General features: G+C 41.2%; 2 protein-coding genes across 2 annotated transcripts; one reads left to right on the forward strand and one right to left on the reverse strand.

Moving 5' to 3' along the window:
* Positions 1-1,139: 1,139 nt before the first annotated feature.
* On the forward strand, positions 1,140-8,874 carry LOC136759294 (uncharacterized). Its single transcript, XM_066714221.1, has 5 exons — positions 1,140-1,151; positions 1,296-1,442; positions 1,890-2,078; positions 2,496-2,644; positions 8,362-8,874. Exons 1-5 carry the CDS (start codon positions 1,140-1,142, stop codon positions 8,549-8,551), a joined length of 687 nt encoding a protein of 228 aa, XP_066570318.1. The 3' UTR covers positions 8,552-8,874.
* A 3,659-nt stretch (positions 8,875-12,533) lies between these two features.
* LOC136759303 (zona pellucida-like domain-containing protein 1) lies at positions 12,534-17,590 on the reverse strand. Its single transcript, XM_066714233.1, has 10 exons — positions 17,491-17,590; positions 16,928-17,148; positions 16,528-16,715; positions 16,347-16,419; positions 16,039-16,136; positions 15,731-15,814; positions 15,039-15,210; positions 14,175-14,277; positions 13,612-13,644; positions 12,534-12,848 (listed from the first exon to the last, which is right to left on the reverse strand). Exons 1-10 carry the CDS (start codon positions 17,588-17,590, stop codon positions 12,706-12,708), a joined length of 1,215 nt encoding a protein of 404 aa, XP_066570330.1. The 3' UTR covers positions 12,534-12,705.
* Between the last annotated feature and the right edge of the window lie 1,491 nt (positions 17,591-19,081).

Raw genomic sequence — 19,081 nt, forward strand, 5'->3', positions numbered from 1 at the left:
TGAAACATTTCACAGCACACCAAATAAATTGCAGTACTTACACATATTTCACACTGGCGGTATGACATTTCACTTAGAAATACAAATCACTGTCAGCAAGAGCCCTCCCACTTTGTAAACACTTTCAAGAAGCCTTTCATTCCATGCCGGCCTCTGATTATCATAAGAGGAAGGACAAAACTTAATTTAGGATTCTGTGAAAGCATTTGTCTTTTGCCCCTTTACCATAAATCAGTGAGATTTATTTCTGCAGAGTAAAATGTACTCCCCATTTATATAAAATGATCAAATAACAACAGTGCATCCATTTTTCATACTGGATCAAAAAGCATGGTAGAATTTAAGGCACAGCCTGCAGGATCTCTCCCAGGACTCTGTGTCTGCTAGGTCCTTTGGGCAACGGATGCCAGAGACAGTGTGCAATGGTTCTTGAGCCCTGTCCTGGTCCATAGGTGAGGGACGGCCCTTCCTGGATCTGCTGGATGCACAGTGGAGGTGTGAGGGAGAGCTGACGGCCCTCAGCCCAGACAGACTTGGCCCCCGCGAGTTCGTCATCTACCAGCATGGCCTGTACCTGCTCCGCTTCCTCCACACTCACACGCAGGTCAGTTGCCATGCACACCTTTCTCCCGTGCAAAATCCTTTATTCTGGATCCTGATACCACCCTCAACATTTCTCAGTTTCTTCAGGTCTCAGGTCACTTCAGCTATTCCTGTTTCAGTTTCCCCACATGAATAGAGGAACTACCAGACAACTTTGTTTCTTTGTCTCGTTGTATCTGCCTTAGGTTGCTTTAGTATGGTTCAGAAGGAGAGGGGGGGATTGTTATCAACAGCGCCAACACATGACCAGCCACACTATACTAAAAGCAGACAGCAACCCCTGCTTCACCCTTGTTCTGACACTGAATGTGTTTCGTCCACTCCCAGGTTCCAGAAGTCACTTTACTGGTGGCGACCACCTTGCCCTCTAACAACTACAGCCACAACCCCTTCCGACACTCCTTCTTCTACCAGGTACGGCTCACCACTTCCTGCCACCAATCTCCCGGTGCTTGGAGGTGTAAGTGTGACTTTGATTTTTTTGGCTGCATCAGCATCTACCCTTTTCCAGTATTTTCCAGAACCCTTTTGTCAGTATGAAGAACACGGCACAATCCCTGACTTTGGGTACTGATTGTTACAATGCTTTTCTGAGTTCCTTGCCCTCATGAGTGCGTGGTTGTGAAAAAAAAGCTGAGAGGAAGTAAATAACTACTGTTTGCTTACCCCCGACATGGGTGGTTGTTGTGCAGGAAGCTCAGAGGACCCTGTTTGTCCGGCGGCAGCGTTTGCAGTCCGTGGGCAGCTTCTCCCTGCTGCTCCTGCACTGCCTGTCTCACATCGCCACGGGCGAGCTCCGGCACGACTCCAGCCCTGTCTTCCAGAGATTCTTCTTCCAGGTACTATCACTTAGTTGCCACACCACAAGGCCTAGCTGCCTATCTTCCCTAAACAAAAGCACAATGCAAAACATGCTGACTGAAAGATCCTGAAGGATCTTTACAAGTGGGAAAGGACTCACTTAATCAATTATTGAAGTGCAGCTCTCTATGGGGGCAGCTGTTGGGCACCAGATCAATCAGCAGCAGATTACACAGAGAAATAAATATCTAATGCAACCAAATAAGCATATAAGTGTTAGTACCTCTTCTTTGCAGACATGCAGGCAGGCCCAGGGGGAGCTGGGCCAACACCACTTCCAGCAGTCACAAGCGTCCCCTTAAAGATCTGTCTTGCAAAGCATAATTTGATCTGACGAGATCAGGATTCCGGGTATAGAATATTAGTTATATTATGTGCTGTCATTAAAAATACATATATGATAATATCATATAATGTCTCCCCAGTCTGTGCAGGCATGCCTCAACGAGTTGTTCCTCTTGCGGCTGGATGGCTATGGGGACGCCCCCTCGGTGAGAGCTCTGCGGGGCGCCCTGGCAGGGGAGGCATCTAGCGGCCCTGCCACCCTCTCTGCCCTCTCTACCCTCCTACAGGACAGGGTGCAGGAGCCAACCCTGGCATGCCTCTCTGAGAAGGTGAGCCAGTCCTTTTCCCACCGGGCGGGTGTATTGGGTATTGACTGGCTGCTGTTCAAATCATGCGGCAAACATTCTTTGCCATGCTTTTTCATTTGATTAAAAAATTAAATTTTAAATATCAGGGCATTATTCAACTGACTGGAGCCCCGCTTATTATACTGTATGTAGCTGGCAAGGAATGAAAGAACAGCACCTTTTTATAAATTCTTAATTGTATTATGTGCTCACTATTAAAGCTACTATTTATTGTGCTGTATTCTGTACACAACACTGCTTGCTATGTAGTTGTGTAAGTCATGTACGTGCATTTTTGCCTGGATAAGGGCAAATCTGCAAAGGAAGAAATCTATAAAAAAAAGTAGGGACAGCAGTAAGATGATGAGTCACTTATGTCTTTCTCTTCCCCTGCTCAAGCGTGCATGTGAACAGCTACAGAAGTACCGGGAGGCGTCCATCTACCGCAGTGTGGAGGGCCTGCTGAGGGAGAGGAGCGTGGGGGTGAGGAAGGACTATCACAGACAGGCACCACTGAGCGCAGGAAGCCGGAGCAGCTCTCACACAGGGTAAGAACCTGCCCCTGACAACTGATGTCCGGACAGACACTGGACTGCGGTGACTTGAACAGTGTCTGGGGATCAAGGGTTCACAGGGCTTCTGGGTTTGGTTTCCGCGAGTTCTTAACTATTCGGTTTCACTTCATTATTTATGTTATTGGTCTTTGTTTACATTTTCCCCAGGTCTTTAGCATGTTGCCAATTCATCCAGCAAGACAGCAAGAATAATACCAGTTCAAATTCCCACTGAGGAAAACCAAACCTTGAAATGAAACCTGCAGACTAAACTAGAATGCTAAAGTTCCTGGAGAAAGTTTGTCTGCATGTGAAAGTACGTTTCAGTACTACATGAGTTCTATATGTGTACAATAGTATGTGTTGCACTGCTATAGTAAGTATTATAGTAAATTGCAAGGTACTACAGTACAATATAGTATACATTATTTTACAGTATTTATTGTACTACCATAGTATGTACTATCATACATTGCAAGGTTGTACAGTATAATATAGTATACAGTATATGACAGTATTTGATGAATTACTAGTAAATACTATAGTACGTCACAAGGCATTACAGTATAATAAAGTATAAAACAGTATACTATAGTATTTGTTGTACTGTAGGAGGTATACAATACTGTACTGTACTGTACAGTATTTGTTATAGTACTATAGTAAATACTCTAGCACATACAGTGAGGGAAAAAAGTATTTGATCCCCTGCTGATTTTGTACGTTTGCCCACTGACAAAGAAATGATCAGTCTATAATTTTAATGGTGGGTGTATTTTAACAGTGAGAGACAGAATAACAACCAAAAAATCCAGAAAAACGCATTTCAAAAAAGTTATAAATTGATTTGCATGTTAATCAGGGAAATAAGTATTTGATCCCCTATCAATCAGCAAGATTTTTGGCTCCCAGGTGTCTTTTATACAGGTAACGAGCTGAGATTAGGAGCTCTCTCTTAAAGGGAGTGCTCCTAATCTCAGCTCGTTACCTGTATAAAAGACACCTGTCCACAGAAGCAATCAATCAATCAGATTCCAAACTCTCCACCATGGCCAAGACCAAAGAGCTGTCCAAGGATGTCAGGGACAAGATTGTAGACCTACACAAGGCTGGAATGGCCTACAAGACCGTCGCCAAGCAGCTTGGTGAGAAGGTGACAACAGTTGGTGCGATTATTCGCAAATGGAAGAAACACAAAATAACTGTCAGTCTCCCTCGGTCTGGGGCTCCATGCAAGATCTCACCTCGTGGAGTTTCAATGATCATGAGAACGGTGAGGAATCAGCCCAGAACTACACGGGAGGATCTTGTTAATGATCTCAAGGCAACTGGGACCATAGTCACCAAGAAAACAATTGGTAACGCACTGCGCCGTGAAGGACTGAAATCCTGCAGCACCAGCAAGGTCCCCCTGCTCAAGAAAGCACATGTACAGGCCCGTCTGAAGTTTGCCAATGAACATCTGAATGATTCAGAGGAGAACTGGGTGAAAGTGTTGTGGTCAGATGAGACCAAAATCGAGCTCTTTGGCATCAGCAAGACTCGCCGTGTTTGGAGGAGGAGGAATGACCCCAAGAACACCATCCCCACCGTCAAACATGAAGGTGGAAACATTATGCTTTGGGGGTGTTTTTCTGCTAAGGGGACAGGACAACTGCACCGCATCAAAGGGACGATGGACGGGGCCATGTACCGTCAAATCTTGGGTGAGAACCTCCTTCCCTCAGCCAGGGCATTGAAAATGGGTCGTGGATGGATATTCCAGCATGACAATGACCCAAAACACACAGCCAAGGCAACAAAGGAGTGGCTCAAGAAGAAGCACATTAAGGTCCTGGAGTGGCCTAGCCAGTCTCCAGACCTTAATCCCATAGAAAATCTGTGGAGGGAGCTGAAGGTTCGAGTTGCCGAACTTCAGCATCGAAACCTTAATGACTTGGAGAGGATCTGCAAAGAGGAGTGGGACAAAATCCCTCCTGAGATGTGTGCAAACCTGGTGGCCAACTACAAGAAACGTCTGACCTCTGTGATTGCCAACAAGGGTTTTGCCACCAAGTCGAAGGGATCAAATACTTTTTTCCCTCACTGTATATAACATGTTAGTACAGTGTATCAGAGCACTATCTGTATATCACAAGTTACCACAGTATAATATAATATAATATTGTATTATGGCATAAAACAGTGTATATTGTATACAGTGTATACTATAGTATTTGTTGTACTACTGTAGGACGTATAGTACATTACAAGGTATTAGAGTATAATATAGTATACAGTAAGCCATAGTATTTCTAATAGTACTTTAGTAAATACTATAGTATGGCCCACAATATAGAATACAGTACAGTATATGTTGTAGTGCTGTAGTAAATCCTATAGTCACAAGTTACTACAGTATTCTATAAAAGTGTAGTATAAAAAATGGTATAAAACAATGTACTATAGTATTTGTTATACTATACTATAGTACATGACAAGGTACTACAGTATACTATCAGTCATGTTTAGGTTACATTTATTATTATTGACAATGAAAAAAATATATTGTTTAATGTTATGGGGCACTATATAAAGCTGTATGATTTATTATTATTATTATTATTATTATTATTATTATTATTATTATTATTATTATTATTATTATTATTATTATTATTAAGTTGTTCTATGTAAGTATGACAAAAATGTATTTAAAAATATGTAGTATTATGCAGGTTAATATGATCCTAACCACACAGCAGAAGTATAAGGAGCATCATTAATAGTATGTAAAAGTATGCAGCTTAGTAATTGTAAATGGCAGGTATGTTCATATGTTTAGTCATAGTATGTAAGTTAGTAAAAGTAAATGTAAGTTGTTATTATTAGTAATATTAATAGTAGTAGCAGTAGTAGGTGTAGTAGTAGTAGTAGTAGTAGTGGTAGTAGTAGCAGAAGCTGTTGTAATTAACATTAATCGCAACGTTAGAAAAAGAGATTTAATAGAGGCCAGTTTAAATGTACTATCACATTGAGTCAGTACTTATAGAGTGGAAATTGTCAGAGGGGACAGGCTTTATGTAGAACACGTTTAATGTGCTTTAAAATACCATTACTATGCGTACGTTCACAGTTATAGGCACTTCCTAATACTATGAATATGGATATGCTCTGACAAATGACATGATTACGATCTGCTATTAATCACTTAATATGAATTTAAAAGACAGGCATCTACCAGTACTGCATTCAAAAGAGTAAGCATTTAATGTTATATTAAAAACATAAAGCTCTTTTAACACTAAGCGCAATGGGATATAATGGGGATTAATAGTGTAACAGTTTCGTTACCTTAGAGTCCCAAAAGCACAAACAGCAACGTGCACACATGCACACTAATAATCGGTACTAAAGTCCTTTATATACTAAATTAATGTAGTGTTATATTAGAGATGGCAGAAGTATTAGTATATGTTATTAGTTTAGTGTATTATTGTAATATATAGGCTATATATTAGCTCAGTGTACTATAATTATTATTCTATTTAATTATTATTATTATTATTATTATTATTATTATTATTATGTGGAATAAGTATTCGTATACAAAACAGTATTAAACACATGTAATTTAGCATATATATATATATATATTAGTAGTAGCAGTGGAATAAATATTAGTATATAAAACAGTATTAAGCAAATGTATATATATTAGAAGTATAAGTGAAATAAGTATTTGCATATAATACAGTATTAAATGTAATGTAGTATAAGCATTATTAGTAGTAGAAGCGGTATATATATTAGTATGATACAGTATCATATGAGCATATCATATGGTAACAGCTTATTAAAAGCAAGGTAAAATCTTAGAAAACATGCTCTATTATTGGGAATAAATTGGGATATGTAGGGTTATTTCTAACCAAGTGTCATAGCGCACAGTTGTGACAAGACTGAATAATATGGAATAATAACAATACAAATAATCGGCAAATGTCATACCAATCCACAAGAAAGGGGGCAAAACTGAGCCAGGAAATTACAGACCTGCATCACCTGTAAAATGTTAGAAAAAATTATTAGAGACAAAATAGAGGAGCATCTTAATGAAAACCATATTCTTTGAGATAGTCAGCATGGGTTTAGACGAGGCAGATCATGTCTCTGTAATCTATTAGAGTTCTTTGAACATGCAACTGCAGCTGTAGATCAAGCATATGATATGATCCATCCATCCATCCATCCATTTCGAAACCACTTGTCCTGGTGAGAGTCAGAGCCGATCCCGGCAAGGCAGGAATACACCCAGGATGGGACGCCATCGCTCGGCAACACACACACACTTACAGGGAACTTCAGCATGGCCAATTCACCTAACCTGCATGTCTTTGGACAGTGGGATATGATATGATATACTTAGATTTTCAGAAAGCTTTTGATAAAGTTCCACACCAAAGACTGATCCTCAAATTGGAAGCTGTAGGCATTCAGGGTAAGTAGATGGATTATGAACTGGTTGACGATTAGAGGAGTCGCTTCTAACTGGAGTGAGGTTGTTAGTGGAGTTCCACAGGGATCAGTACTAGGGCCTTTGCTCTTTCTAATCTATATTAATGATCTGGACTCTGGGATAATCAGCAAACTTGTCAAATTTGCAGATGATACTAAAAGGTATCCTGGAACAGAGGAGACTACGTGGGGACTTGATTCAAGTCTTCAAAATCATGAAGGGCATCGATCACATCAAACCAGAGGAGCTTTTCCTGATCAGCAGGGACACACGCACCCGGGGACACAAATGGAAATTGGGCTTCAAGGCATTCAAGACAGAAAACAGGAGACACTTCTTCACACAGAGAGGCGTCACAATCTGAACAAACTCCCCAGCGATGTGGCTGAAGAGACAATTTGGGAACAATTAAAAACAGACTGGATAGGATCCTTGGATCACTTAGTTATTAATGGACACCAAACGAGCACAATGGGTTGAATGGCCTCCTCTCGTTTGTAAACTTTCTGATGTTCTTATGTTCTTATGTTCTTATAATCTGTATTAAAGCCCCTTATACACATATTTAATGTAGTATAATTATTATTAGTAGTAGGAGTGGTATAAGTATTAGAATAATACAGTATTTTATGCGGAAATCAAATAATATACTCTGTGAGGAGCGCAATGGGAAATCCCAGAGCAACATGCAAGGCACAGAGTATAAGAGAGACGGGGAAGCGGGATCGAACTCTGGAAAACGTGACTGCTGATTGGTTACTGATTGGGCAGTAACTTGCATAACCAACGCTGATTGGCTACTGGCCGTTCAGTTGGGCTGTCTGTGCGTGAGAATCCGTTCCACCATTGAAGTCAATGGGATTTTTGGGGGTTTTAATCGATCATAACTCAGTAAATATCGATCCTAGCCTTACAAAAAGCACAAGCAATCAGAACGCTATCAGGATGAATAAGTGTCTGAAGTTTGATATGTGCAGGTTAAGAACTGTAGGAGGAGTAGCAGTCCAGAGGAACAGCAGAATAATAATAATAAAAAGAATAAAGATTCTGTAAGAGAACAATACTCTGGTTATAAATGCTGTTTTCTAGTTTCCCTGGAGGAGAATGGGGAGGGCACTAAGGATGATCACGATGTTGCCAATATATCTACACTCAATTTATCACTCACATTACCATGCGGTTTTCGTCCTCATTCTCCTCTTATTATTTTCAGCTCCAACCCCGTAGACACACTGGCTGACAGCAAGGAACAGTCCCAGGCGTCGCTGGGCTGGCTGAACCGGGAGCTATCGGGACTCCTGTCTGCAGAGTGGCAGAAGGGGACCATGGGTGTAATTCCCAAGGAGATCCTGCTGAGAGACATCGAGAGACTGGAGAGGGAGTGCGGCCTGGGAGGGGAGTAGTGTGGCGGAGCCCGGCCCAGCCGGGACAACCACGGCACTGACGATACACACAGAGACGCCCCTTAGCGTTCAATTCACATCAGACCAGATTTCTTAATTTACAGCAAGGGGCTCAGATTTCAATACTCTTTTTTCATTCCATCCTAAGATTTTGGATGTAATGCACATTTAATTGAATTTATTTTTGGGGTTTTAGAGGAATCAAAGCTTTAGCTCACCTGCCTACCTGATATTTTGTTATAAGGGCTTCTCAGAACAAAGTCAACCATCAAGTACGAGCACTGGTTTGCTAATTACAATAAAGAAGTGGGTTAAAGTTTAAATGTAGCCTGGCCTTTTGTCTGTAAATGTTTCAAAGGCAGTCTACCTCGAATCGGGCTGATTATTGACATCTTCACCTAGAAGGGAAAAGGCTGGGGGTTAAAGGTGAGGCGAGGGGAGGTGAAAGTTATCAGATGGGTTACATAACAGATGGGGTGAGTCTGCTGATCAACTAGCTGCCACATTTCAAAGCGCAATACTGCAATGGGATGTTCCTCCCAGGGCTTCAGCATCCCCCTTGTGACCCCTCAACCCTACACTGACTGACTGTCGATGAAGGAGTGTCAATGACTGCGTCCGGATATTCCACAGTTACAGCGTCATTATTTCTCCTGCTAATAGATCACAGCATGCCTTGGGGTACACTAGCGCACTGGGGCTCACATTTCCACTGTCTCTCCCTTGTTTCTCGGGATTAAAGAGAAGTCCAGAATGAGATTATCCAGGAAACCCAAAGACAATTGTTATATCATCTTCCCTCCAACCAATGAGCTCAAACTATTATATAATATGGATTAAGGGAACCAGAGGCTATTTTTGTAGTCTACATTTCTGCGAAAGGCAAGGCATTAAAGACCGAAGAAGGGGCATGTGGGGAAACGAAATGTACAATCAAGAAAATAATCAATTTAGATGTATTCAGGTCAGGCATTAAAGCGCATGTTATTGGAGTATTAGTTTAGTTGTGTTGAAAGACCATTATCTAATTTCAAAGGTTTTTCTCAATCTAAACTGATTAAATGTACCCCCCCCGAAGCAGGTACAAAAGGCGGAAATGGTTGCAATACTATAACAAGATCAATCAATCATTCTACACCCTTTAACATCACAGATCTAGGGTGTGAAGTAGCCTAAATATTTAAACCTAACAATAAAAACCAAAATAATTCAAAACTGTATAAAGCAGTACCAAACCCTCTCATTTAACAAGTTGAATGAAAATAAAACATGTACTATTACTCGATAACTATTACTCATTACTCATATGTTGTATAACGCCAAAGCTAACATAATTAAATTGCATTCACCCTCACAAAGATCAAGTCAGTTCTTAAACATGTGAGAGATTTCAACAATTTCAAAGCTAAACCGAAATCACATCCCCCTGTCTTACTAGAGGGGAGTGGTAAATACGTCCAAACACCAGAATCAAAAGTAAGGGCAGATAAACAAGCAAGTTTCAGATGATTACTATACAGGTTGTACTGACATATATAGGTTGTGTACATGCATATATAAAATACTTACAAACACATTAATTTAGTAGTCTGGCATAATATGTGCCCTGAACCCAGATATTTGGACTGAACAGTAGTGTGTGATTCAGGACAACACTGCTCTCTAGTGGAAATAATGTGTTAGTGCTACAGGACAGTTATTTCTGACTAGTTCAGTTCAGACTTTTTGCACCATATTGATCTTGTTTTTTGTTAATTATTATATATATTATATATTTTTATTTAATTTATACCTATGTGTTTTTTTGATTATCCATATTAATGTATTAAAACTACAATTGCCATTATTCATCTCTATACCTTTCTCTGTGTATCACTTTATATGTAAATTACTGAGCTGCTTATAAATAGACGTACATGTACACAACATACATGGATTTGATAGAAAAACGGTTGAGTTGGAAGTGCTAGAATTTATAATAGAATTACATTCCAATTATGCCTGTAAAAACTGGAGATGCTATTGTACATTTGAGCCAAGAGCATAAAGTGCTCCATCTGACTGCACGTCACACAGTGGTGACTCAGGGGTGTCTGGGAATGAGGTGAGATCATTTCAACACCATAACTCACTCTAAATGACACCACATTTCCCTTAGATCTTCAACAAACTATCTGCATCTAGATCAAGCCCACTCAGGGCACGTCTTTGCAAAATAGTTTTATGATTTTTGTCCTTTTAAGTGGATTGTTAATGCGCTTGTCATCTATCAATACCAAAGTTTGCTTGACCTTATAAAACAGATGTACTGAAGGTCGCCCTGCTTATGAATTAATTGCTAATTTGTCAGAGTTACAATTCAGAGTTGAACACTCTCTGCTCAATGTATTTAGACCATGTGAGAGAGAGAGAGAGATTTCTTACCTAAAGATTTATAAAGAATGTATTCCTGCGATTGTGACGTCACTGATTTTGTCAAAATTCTGCCTCACTGCAGTTATCGATAGGCGTAACAAATACCACGAATACGTCATCCATTTCATCTTTCTTTGTCCGCCCATGCTGTGTTGACAATATTTAGCAAAGCCCAGTGTTGTGCGCAACGTTTTTGAGACTCGTGTAATCCGACACACGTGTACAATTTCTTCCTTTTCTGGAGTGTTACGTGATCCGCTAATTTGCACATTTTCATTGTTATTCCCGGTATGATTAATCTTCTTAATTAAAAAAAAAGATTTTGCTATTGAACATAATTACGTGTTATGTACTAAATAGGTCTTGGCTGTCTAATTTACGTGCACGCCTCACGCTTTTAGCAGACTCATCCACTGTGAAAAACAAGGGAAGTTGGCTAACCGAATTGATGAGCATATACACATTTTTTAAGTATGAAACAATTAAATAAAATATTTCTAGACTTGTGATTGTATTGATAAACTCTGTCATTTGTTGTTATATTGAATTATATTATTCGGCATTTAACATAGATCGTTACCAATATGAAGCCGTTGTGGAGCATTTATTTATGTATTATAAAGCCAGCTTTATATAAGTAGTATACTATAATTATTGTTTATTAACTGGCGGTTATGACCATTTCATTTGGTAAATAATGTTCAGAACAACTATAGATAAGGGGAATTTAAGATTATACCGGCATGCATTCATTGATTTTTGAAAAAAATAAAATAAATTATAGTACCATCTGCTGGCACAGCCTAGCATTAGAGGCTTTAACACACTTGAGTGGGGCAGGAGTGTCTGGGGGTGGACTATTTGCTCCCCACGTGTGTCAATGAGCCTTGGCCGCCCATGACCCTGTTGCCGGTTCACCGCTTTTCCTTCCTTGGACCACTTTTGATAGGTACAGACCACTGCAGACCGGGAACACCCCACAAGAGCTGCAGTTTTGGAGATGCTCTGACCCAGTTGTCTATCCGTCACAATGTGGCCCTTGTCAAAGTCTCTCAGATCCTTACGCTTGCCCATTTTTCCTGCTTCTAACACAGCAACTTTGAGGACAAAATGTTCACTTGCTGCCTAATATATCCCACCCACTGACAGGTGCCATGATTATCAGTGTTATTCACTTCACCTGCCAGTGGTCATAATGTTATGGCTGATCGGTGTATTTTGAATTTACCTGTGTGCAGATTGGTTCCTTATGAATGTAAGAGCATGTGAAAGTGTTGAGTTTCTCAGCCCTGTACAGGTGCATGCTGGGGATTTTGAAAGCGGGGAGTTTTAACAGAACTAGCCAGATATAATTTCAAATTGCTTTTGTTTAGATGCGATAGGATTAAGAGTTTGGAAAAAATTCCACTCGCAGCTGGACTGTATCAATTCCTGCTTTACTCCCACTTTTGTTCACTACACAGTCTGTGTAATCTCTCTAATGCAGTTTATTTATAAAACAATTATTACAATTAAAATATATACTAATTAAAATGAGAAACATGTAAAAACTTCAGAGAGTAGTTGTGCAATGCATGCAGTTATGTTATTCAAGGTTATATGATATACAAACATATATATTTTACTTTCTTTCCCAGTAGACATTGTTTATTAAAAATAAGCACTCGCAAGCTAGACAAATTCGTTCTCATAAGCAGGGTGAGAGAGGTTTGACGCCATCCAGGCCTGGACGAGCTTCATCATCCGATGAGCCCCCGTTTCTTGAAGTGTGTCTTCAGCACGAACCAGCCGCCCAGCACCAGGAGCATGACTCCCACGGTGGCCAGCATCAGCCCGATCACCAGGCCTGTGAGGACGGGCCCCTGTGCCGTGCCCTGGCTCTCTGCAGAGAGAGAGGGCCACACCGCGTGAGCTCAGCCCTGCTCCAGACATTCACTCTTAACGAACCAGTGCAATGTGGGAGTTAGGGTTAGGGACAAATCTCACAGGCATGACAAAAATATATGATCCCACTGTACCACAACCTCTGTATGTGACACTTATGGAATTGTATGGCATCTTAAGAGTTAAAAAAAACAGATCTGCTCTGGGATAAAAAGATAAAACCAATTTGTTAATATAGAGAAAACAAGAACATTTGCTGACAGTATACATTATAAATACATTGCAATATGCAGAAATATACCAAAGTGCATTTTGAAAATATAAAGAAATAGATTTAATATATTAATGTTGATTTAAATATATTCCTGCACCAAGCTGATGTGTATGATAAAATATAGGTTTGTTTTCTGCGTATATCGTAATACGCATTAATATATTTAATCCATGTTGTCAGACACCACACACAAACACACACACAAACAAAAGGCCCTTCTTTTTGTTGTGAACGCACTTCCAGCTGAGGCAGGCCTGACTCTTTACTTTGGTAATTTTAGAACAAATTAGTGTGCTGGACATATCACAGCAGTCTCTTCAAATTCAATTACAGCTGGAGAAATTGTATTCAGTTTTCTTTTGTGCCCCAGTTCTTTACCTATCCAGTTAATTTCTCTGAATCACTGTCCATCTCCCAATATTTGCTTTGTCCAGGTATTGTGCCAAAGTGCCCTCTAAGCGCCAAATGGGCACAATTATTGACTTACCCTGAGCCAGATAATAGGGTTGCTCAATGGTCTCTGCCAGAAAGAGGAGAGAAAATGTCAGGAAAGAAAGTCAGGCAATGTTTACACCTTCAAATTGTTAATACCTTCTCCGACTTACTCTCTTCCCAGTCATTGCAGTATCTTCTCTTGCAGGTGTTGCAGGAATATAAAATCAAAACCCACTTGTTGGATTGTCATATCATAGCTTTTATCATGAGAGCTCCATGGGTCCCTGTGCAGTTAAAGTCTGCTGATGTGTTTGACAGAGAGCCGTCTAGATTATATCCACATACGTGTTTCAACCTGATTAGGTGACAGTCTTCGACAATAGTAACAGTCTGAGGTGCAGCACTCAGACGGATAATCTGCATGATTCAATCTCGCATAACTTCCAAAAATATCATTAAAAAAAATCCACCTAAACATTTTAGATTGTGTCAATAGCTTGGCAGTGATACGGTCTGATGAACTGCCCCGTGACAGACTAGTTTAGTATGGAGTGCTTTTCTTCCTTTACTTGGTCGATTGGTTGTTTTTGATATTTGTTCACATCCAAGCCTTACCCAGGTCTTTGGTGTAGAGGGGTCCTGCGGAGACTGTGACGCTGTCTGTGGTTGTGGACCCAATTGCTCTAGTCTGTCTCTTCTTCCTATTGCCGCTGCAGCTCTGTGAAGACAAACCGCAGCGAGCGCATTACTCTGCCGCCACACAGACTGTCTCTGGGGAACACTGCCGCAGCACGCTGGCACAGAGCGGCACCCACGACCCGAATTCAGTGCAGGAGCCACCGCAGAATACGACAAACGGCCAGTTGCACAGATCAGCCGCTTGGCACAGGGCTGGCTCTCTACCTGAGCTGGACTGGGAGCCCCAGTGGGGATTTGGGCCTGCTGGTGTTACTGCTGGGACAGGGCACACCCAGCTGGGCCTTGTGGACATGCTTCACTTGTGAGCCTCTCTATTATCAGAGCTTATATTCTCCCCTGGGTTGTCTGGAGTCTGTAAGCACCTTTGTGTCTGGCCTAATTTGATCTTGCACTCACCTATGGTATAACACTAAAGAAGTATTGTACATTAGAAAAAAAACTGAATGCGCTTGTAAAATGGCTGGGTGTCATTTTATGTAGTGAAGCACCAAGGGATAGTTATTATAAACATGATTACAGGCCCTAAAGAAGAGCATAGAATAAAGAATAAACCAACCCCCATGGGACAAACGGACTACGTTATGACTCTTCATGATGAGGGGGATACAGTCAATACACACATTGCTCCATTCTTCAGAGCTGCTTGTTTAAATACAGCAGGGCTGTGTACAAGTAACTAAAGTGTGGGGCGTCGGTAGAGTCATGGGATGAGCGAGAGATGAGAGGAGACAGGGAAGAGGGGATGGAGGGGATGGAGGAGATGGGAGAGGGGCAGCTCACCGCCAGCAGGTTCTGGCAGTCTTGGGGTTGGCACAGCCGGGTGATGCAGTGCAGGTACAACGTGGAGATCGGCTTGTCCCTGTGCTGTACGAAGCGGAACGCCTCGAAGAAGAACTGCGATTTCTGGCCTACACCGTTCTTCACTATGGTGGTCCTGACGTCTTTATTGCAACTGAAATGCATGAAAACCAGCAACATTTACTGCAGTGCTGAGCTGCACAAAGCATGTGCTTTTCTGAGTGTTGGAAATTAATTTAATAATGAGGGAGGCAAGTTGCTCTCACACTCACAGCTTCTCACTCAACATGGTTGCAGAAAAGACCCCATCAATTACCTTAATTTTAAATTCATTTACTTCATTTAATTTAGTCTTCTATAATATTTAGTTTAATTTGTCATCAACTGAAAAGACTGCCAGTGTTAGTCACGAGTAGACATCTCCGAGCCCTTAGTTAGACTCGTCCCCTGATGACTGATACTAATGACTGAAACTTGTGTACATACATTTGTGTGACCAGACGTGGGTAAGAACCCGCCCCAGTATGTTTGCACACACTATTATTATTCAAAGCCCAGAAGAATTCAAATATCCTAAATGCACTTTCAGGTCTGCCGTTCATGATTGTTTGTCCATTTATGCAGATTCACAAAAAAGTCACAAACCCTAAAAACGTTGGTGCCAATCTACTTACCCAATGAAGAAGTTGTGCTCATCATCGCCGGTTGCGTTGAAAGGCGAGGGTGTGGCGAAACAGTGGTCCAGCAACACATTAAAACTGGGAAGATGGATGAAAACAGCAGATGAGAGTGAGGCAAACACTGTGTAGCTCCCGATCTGAAGGGCTATGAGCCTCTCTCTCTGTTTTCGGTTTACTATGGCCAACACCTGTCAGGAAAAGTCACTTAACTTTGCGGTTGTCAGCTGCCTGTGTGGAACAAGTTTTCCAGCAGTGGCCGTATACCCTGCGTTAACATAAGGCTGTGTGAGAGGAGCCCTTACTTCTCAGTCAGGTTATTGGCACTGACTTCCACGTAGATCAGAGTCTGCAGTGGTATGCCGATGTCTGGGACAGTCAGTGGAGAAGAGTAGCTGGAGTCCTGGGATTTCATAAGAGAGACACAAGAAAAGTGAGTCATGGTTAAAGGGTTAGTGATGAACCGCGCCATGCCATCGACAGGGATTACTTCAAAAGATCTCATTGCAAACTGTGGTAAAAAAAACGTCACTGTTGTCATACTGACAAATCCTGACATGGTTGGAAGGAGGAGTAAACGTGGCAGATGTCATTTTCGGTACTTGAAACTCACATTGTACAGCTTCATGCTGAGGGTGCTGATGAACGAGCCATTGTTGTCACTCATGGCTAATGACACTGAGGACCTAGAAGAGAGAGAGAGAGAGAGAGAGAGAGAGAGAGGGGAATGTGGAGTGAAAGATACAGAGAGATGGGTTGACGCAGGGTTAGTGGAAGAGAGCGAGGGTACTCACGTGATGATCTGTGTGTTGTTGAGGAAGTACTCCAGGGGGTAGCGGCAGGTGAAGTAGTAGTACAGGTCAGTCGAGTAGCTGATGATCCCCTGGGACGATTTCGGAGTGTCGATATAGCCGGCGATGAGCACCGACTGGATGTTGGAGAAGGAGCTGAAGATCCCGTTGCCTGCGCCCTCGTTTACAATCTGAAAACCAACAGGAAACCACAGACTCGTCATTAGGGAAGGCAGCATCCACCTCTCTATATACAGTGGGCCCGATACATGAGCCAAAGTCAATCCCAGCTGAAGTGTCTTTTCCTGGACTGTAAATAGCAATATTATCACTTTTACTTCTCAGTATAGAAAGCCTCTCACTCGTATGAAGAGAGGAGGGGAGAGGAGAAGAGCAAACTTGCCTGAAATGACTGCGCGCAAACATTATCTTGGGTGATGGACAGCCTGTATCGGATGACGGGGGGGCTGACGTCAGTGTCAATGGTGCCGGCGCACTGGGAGATGTTGTGTTGGCTGTTGAGGGCGAGGCCTGTGGGGTCAAAGCCAGCGTACTGGGCCGTGCAGAGGTTCACCTCCAGATTGATGACCTGGGGGCCGCAGTCCACCTTCAGGTCCTGATTATCTGCGCCGCAAAACACACGGATTAGGAGACGGGAGGGTAGAGTCAAGTTAAACAGAAGAAGTGGCTACATATGCCAGAATTTGGCCTCTTCTTTGTGTATTTAAAATATATGCGATACATTTTAAATATATTCAAGTCTGTAATGCATATATTTATTTTAAAGGTTGAAAAAACTCTTGCTCTTCAGATCCTTTGGCCCCAATGCTCTCGACCCAACGCTGATAGAGCTGGGAGGGAGATCTTAGGAATGTTAGGACAGGACATGAAGAGCATGAATCACATTGGGATACATAAAACATAAAAGTCAGAAGATGAGAGATCTCCTCTTTGCGAGGGACTTACCCGGGACCCGGTTGAATTCAGCGGAGCAGTTGAACAGTTGAGCTGTGGACCCACGTGTCAGCAGGAGGACGGTGCTCAGAGAGAGGTATGCCAGCAACATCTTCACACACTGGACAACAGCTGAGAGAGATTATATATAATAATTACTTCTGAACTATTGAAGCACCATTTAAGATGTTGGCTCCCAAAACCTAGTGAAATGGATTGGGAAGCCGTGTGTTTGGTTACCTCTTCCCCAAACTCAGCTCCTGGGAGACCTTGGTGTGTTCTGAGTATTCCCTCACCAAGGTTCTCCCATTTTTAATCTACATAATAATGACTCTGTTACCTGGGAAAAGATATTAATCACTTCGTGTCTGTGGGCAGGTGCGTCTTTTTAATCCCCAGTTGCAAAAGACCTGGGAGGCAAAAAGGAAAGACTGAAAAATCAGGAGATTGATTAAATTATTCAGAATGAAAAATAGTTTGAAACTGCAAAGCCATTTCAATTTCCACTCTCAAGCAGAAAGTGAGATGCTCTCTCTGTGAACAAGTCCAGACAGAATTCACAGCGTGCATTTTCAATATAGACACTCTTCATTACGAAAGGAAAACAAAGCTTAAATGATGTCCTGCAACAGTGCAAATTCAGAAGAAAAAAAACCAAATAACGATAAATAATTATTTCACCTAATATGTTTTAACCTTATTGAGAGTAGGCAATCATTTTCCTAATAAAATATAATTCATAAGTTTCATTTTTTGTGAAGCACTTCTGTGCACATCAATACATAAACATAGCACCTTTAATAAGCATTTTTGTCCCTGAATCCCATAACCTATGAGTATTAATCTTTCATACCTTACGTTGGAGAGTCCTGTGCAGGTTGTCTGTGAGAGTAGAGGACAATGGGGAGGATATTTATAATCTCCAAGCAGGACAAAAAATGGTATCTGTGAATAAGTTAGTATTCAATAACAGGAGGTGTCAGTTACATCTCTTAAGGTCTTGATCTCTTCCCTGCCTTGCCTGCATTCTTCTCACGTCCAACTTATCAAAACCAGTAAACAATAACAATGAAATATCCACTAACATGTCACTTATGTATCATTAGTCAATCGCCTAGCTTTGCCTGATAAACCATTTCCTCAGTCAGACACGGGTCTCTGAAACATACTGGTAGGGAGAGTAAACGGGCAGTAAACGAGTTCCGAGATGCCCAGAGAAGTCAATGACATGGTTTAAAAATGATTTAAATTAAATGAAGCAAGAATCACATCTCAAAGTACTTTCATTCTGAACATTTGAAAAGGTAGAAGATCCTTAAAATAACAAGTAGAAACACATTTCCTCCATCCATTTAAAAAGGAAAATCATATAGTGGAGAAGTTCAAAGTGTAATTTAATGAATACATTTATATATACACAACAAACAAAACCACACAATGTAGGGTTTGAAACAAATACACTGTAAACACAATTAACTAAAAAAAAACACAGATTTTATGTCCAGGTGTATGGATTTAAGGAAACGTATGCAATCTATGCTAACTAAACTATCCTTGTCAGTGTCTAATAAAGAGTTTATCCAGCATGCTTTAAATAATACAT

The sequence above is a fragment of the Amia ocellicauda genome, chromosome 1, assembly GCF_036373705.1.
Source record: "Amia ocellicauda isolate fAmiCal2 chromosome 1, fAmiCal2.hap1, whole genome shotgun sequence".
Taxonomy (NCBI): Eukaryota; Metazoa; Chordata; class Actinopteri; order Amiiformes; family Amiidae; genus Amia; species Amia ocellicauda.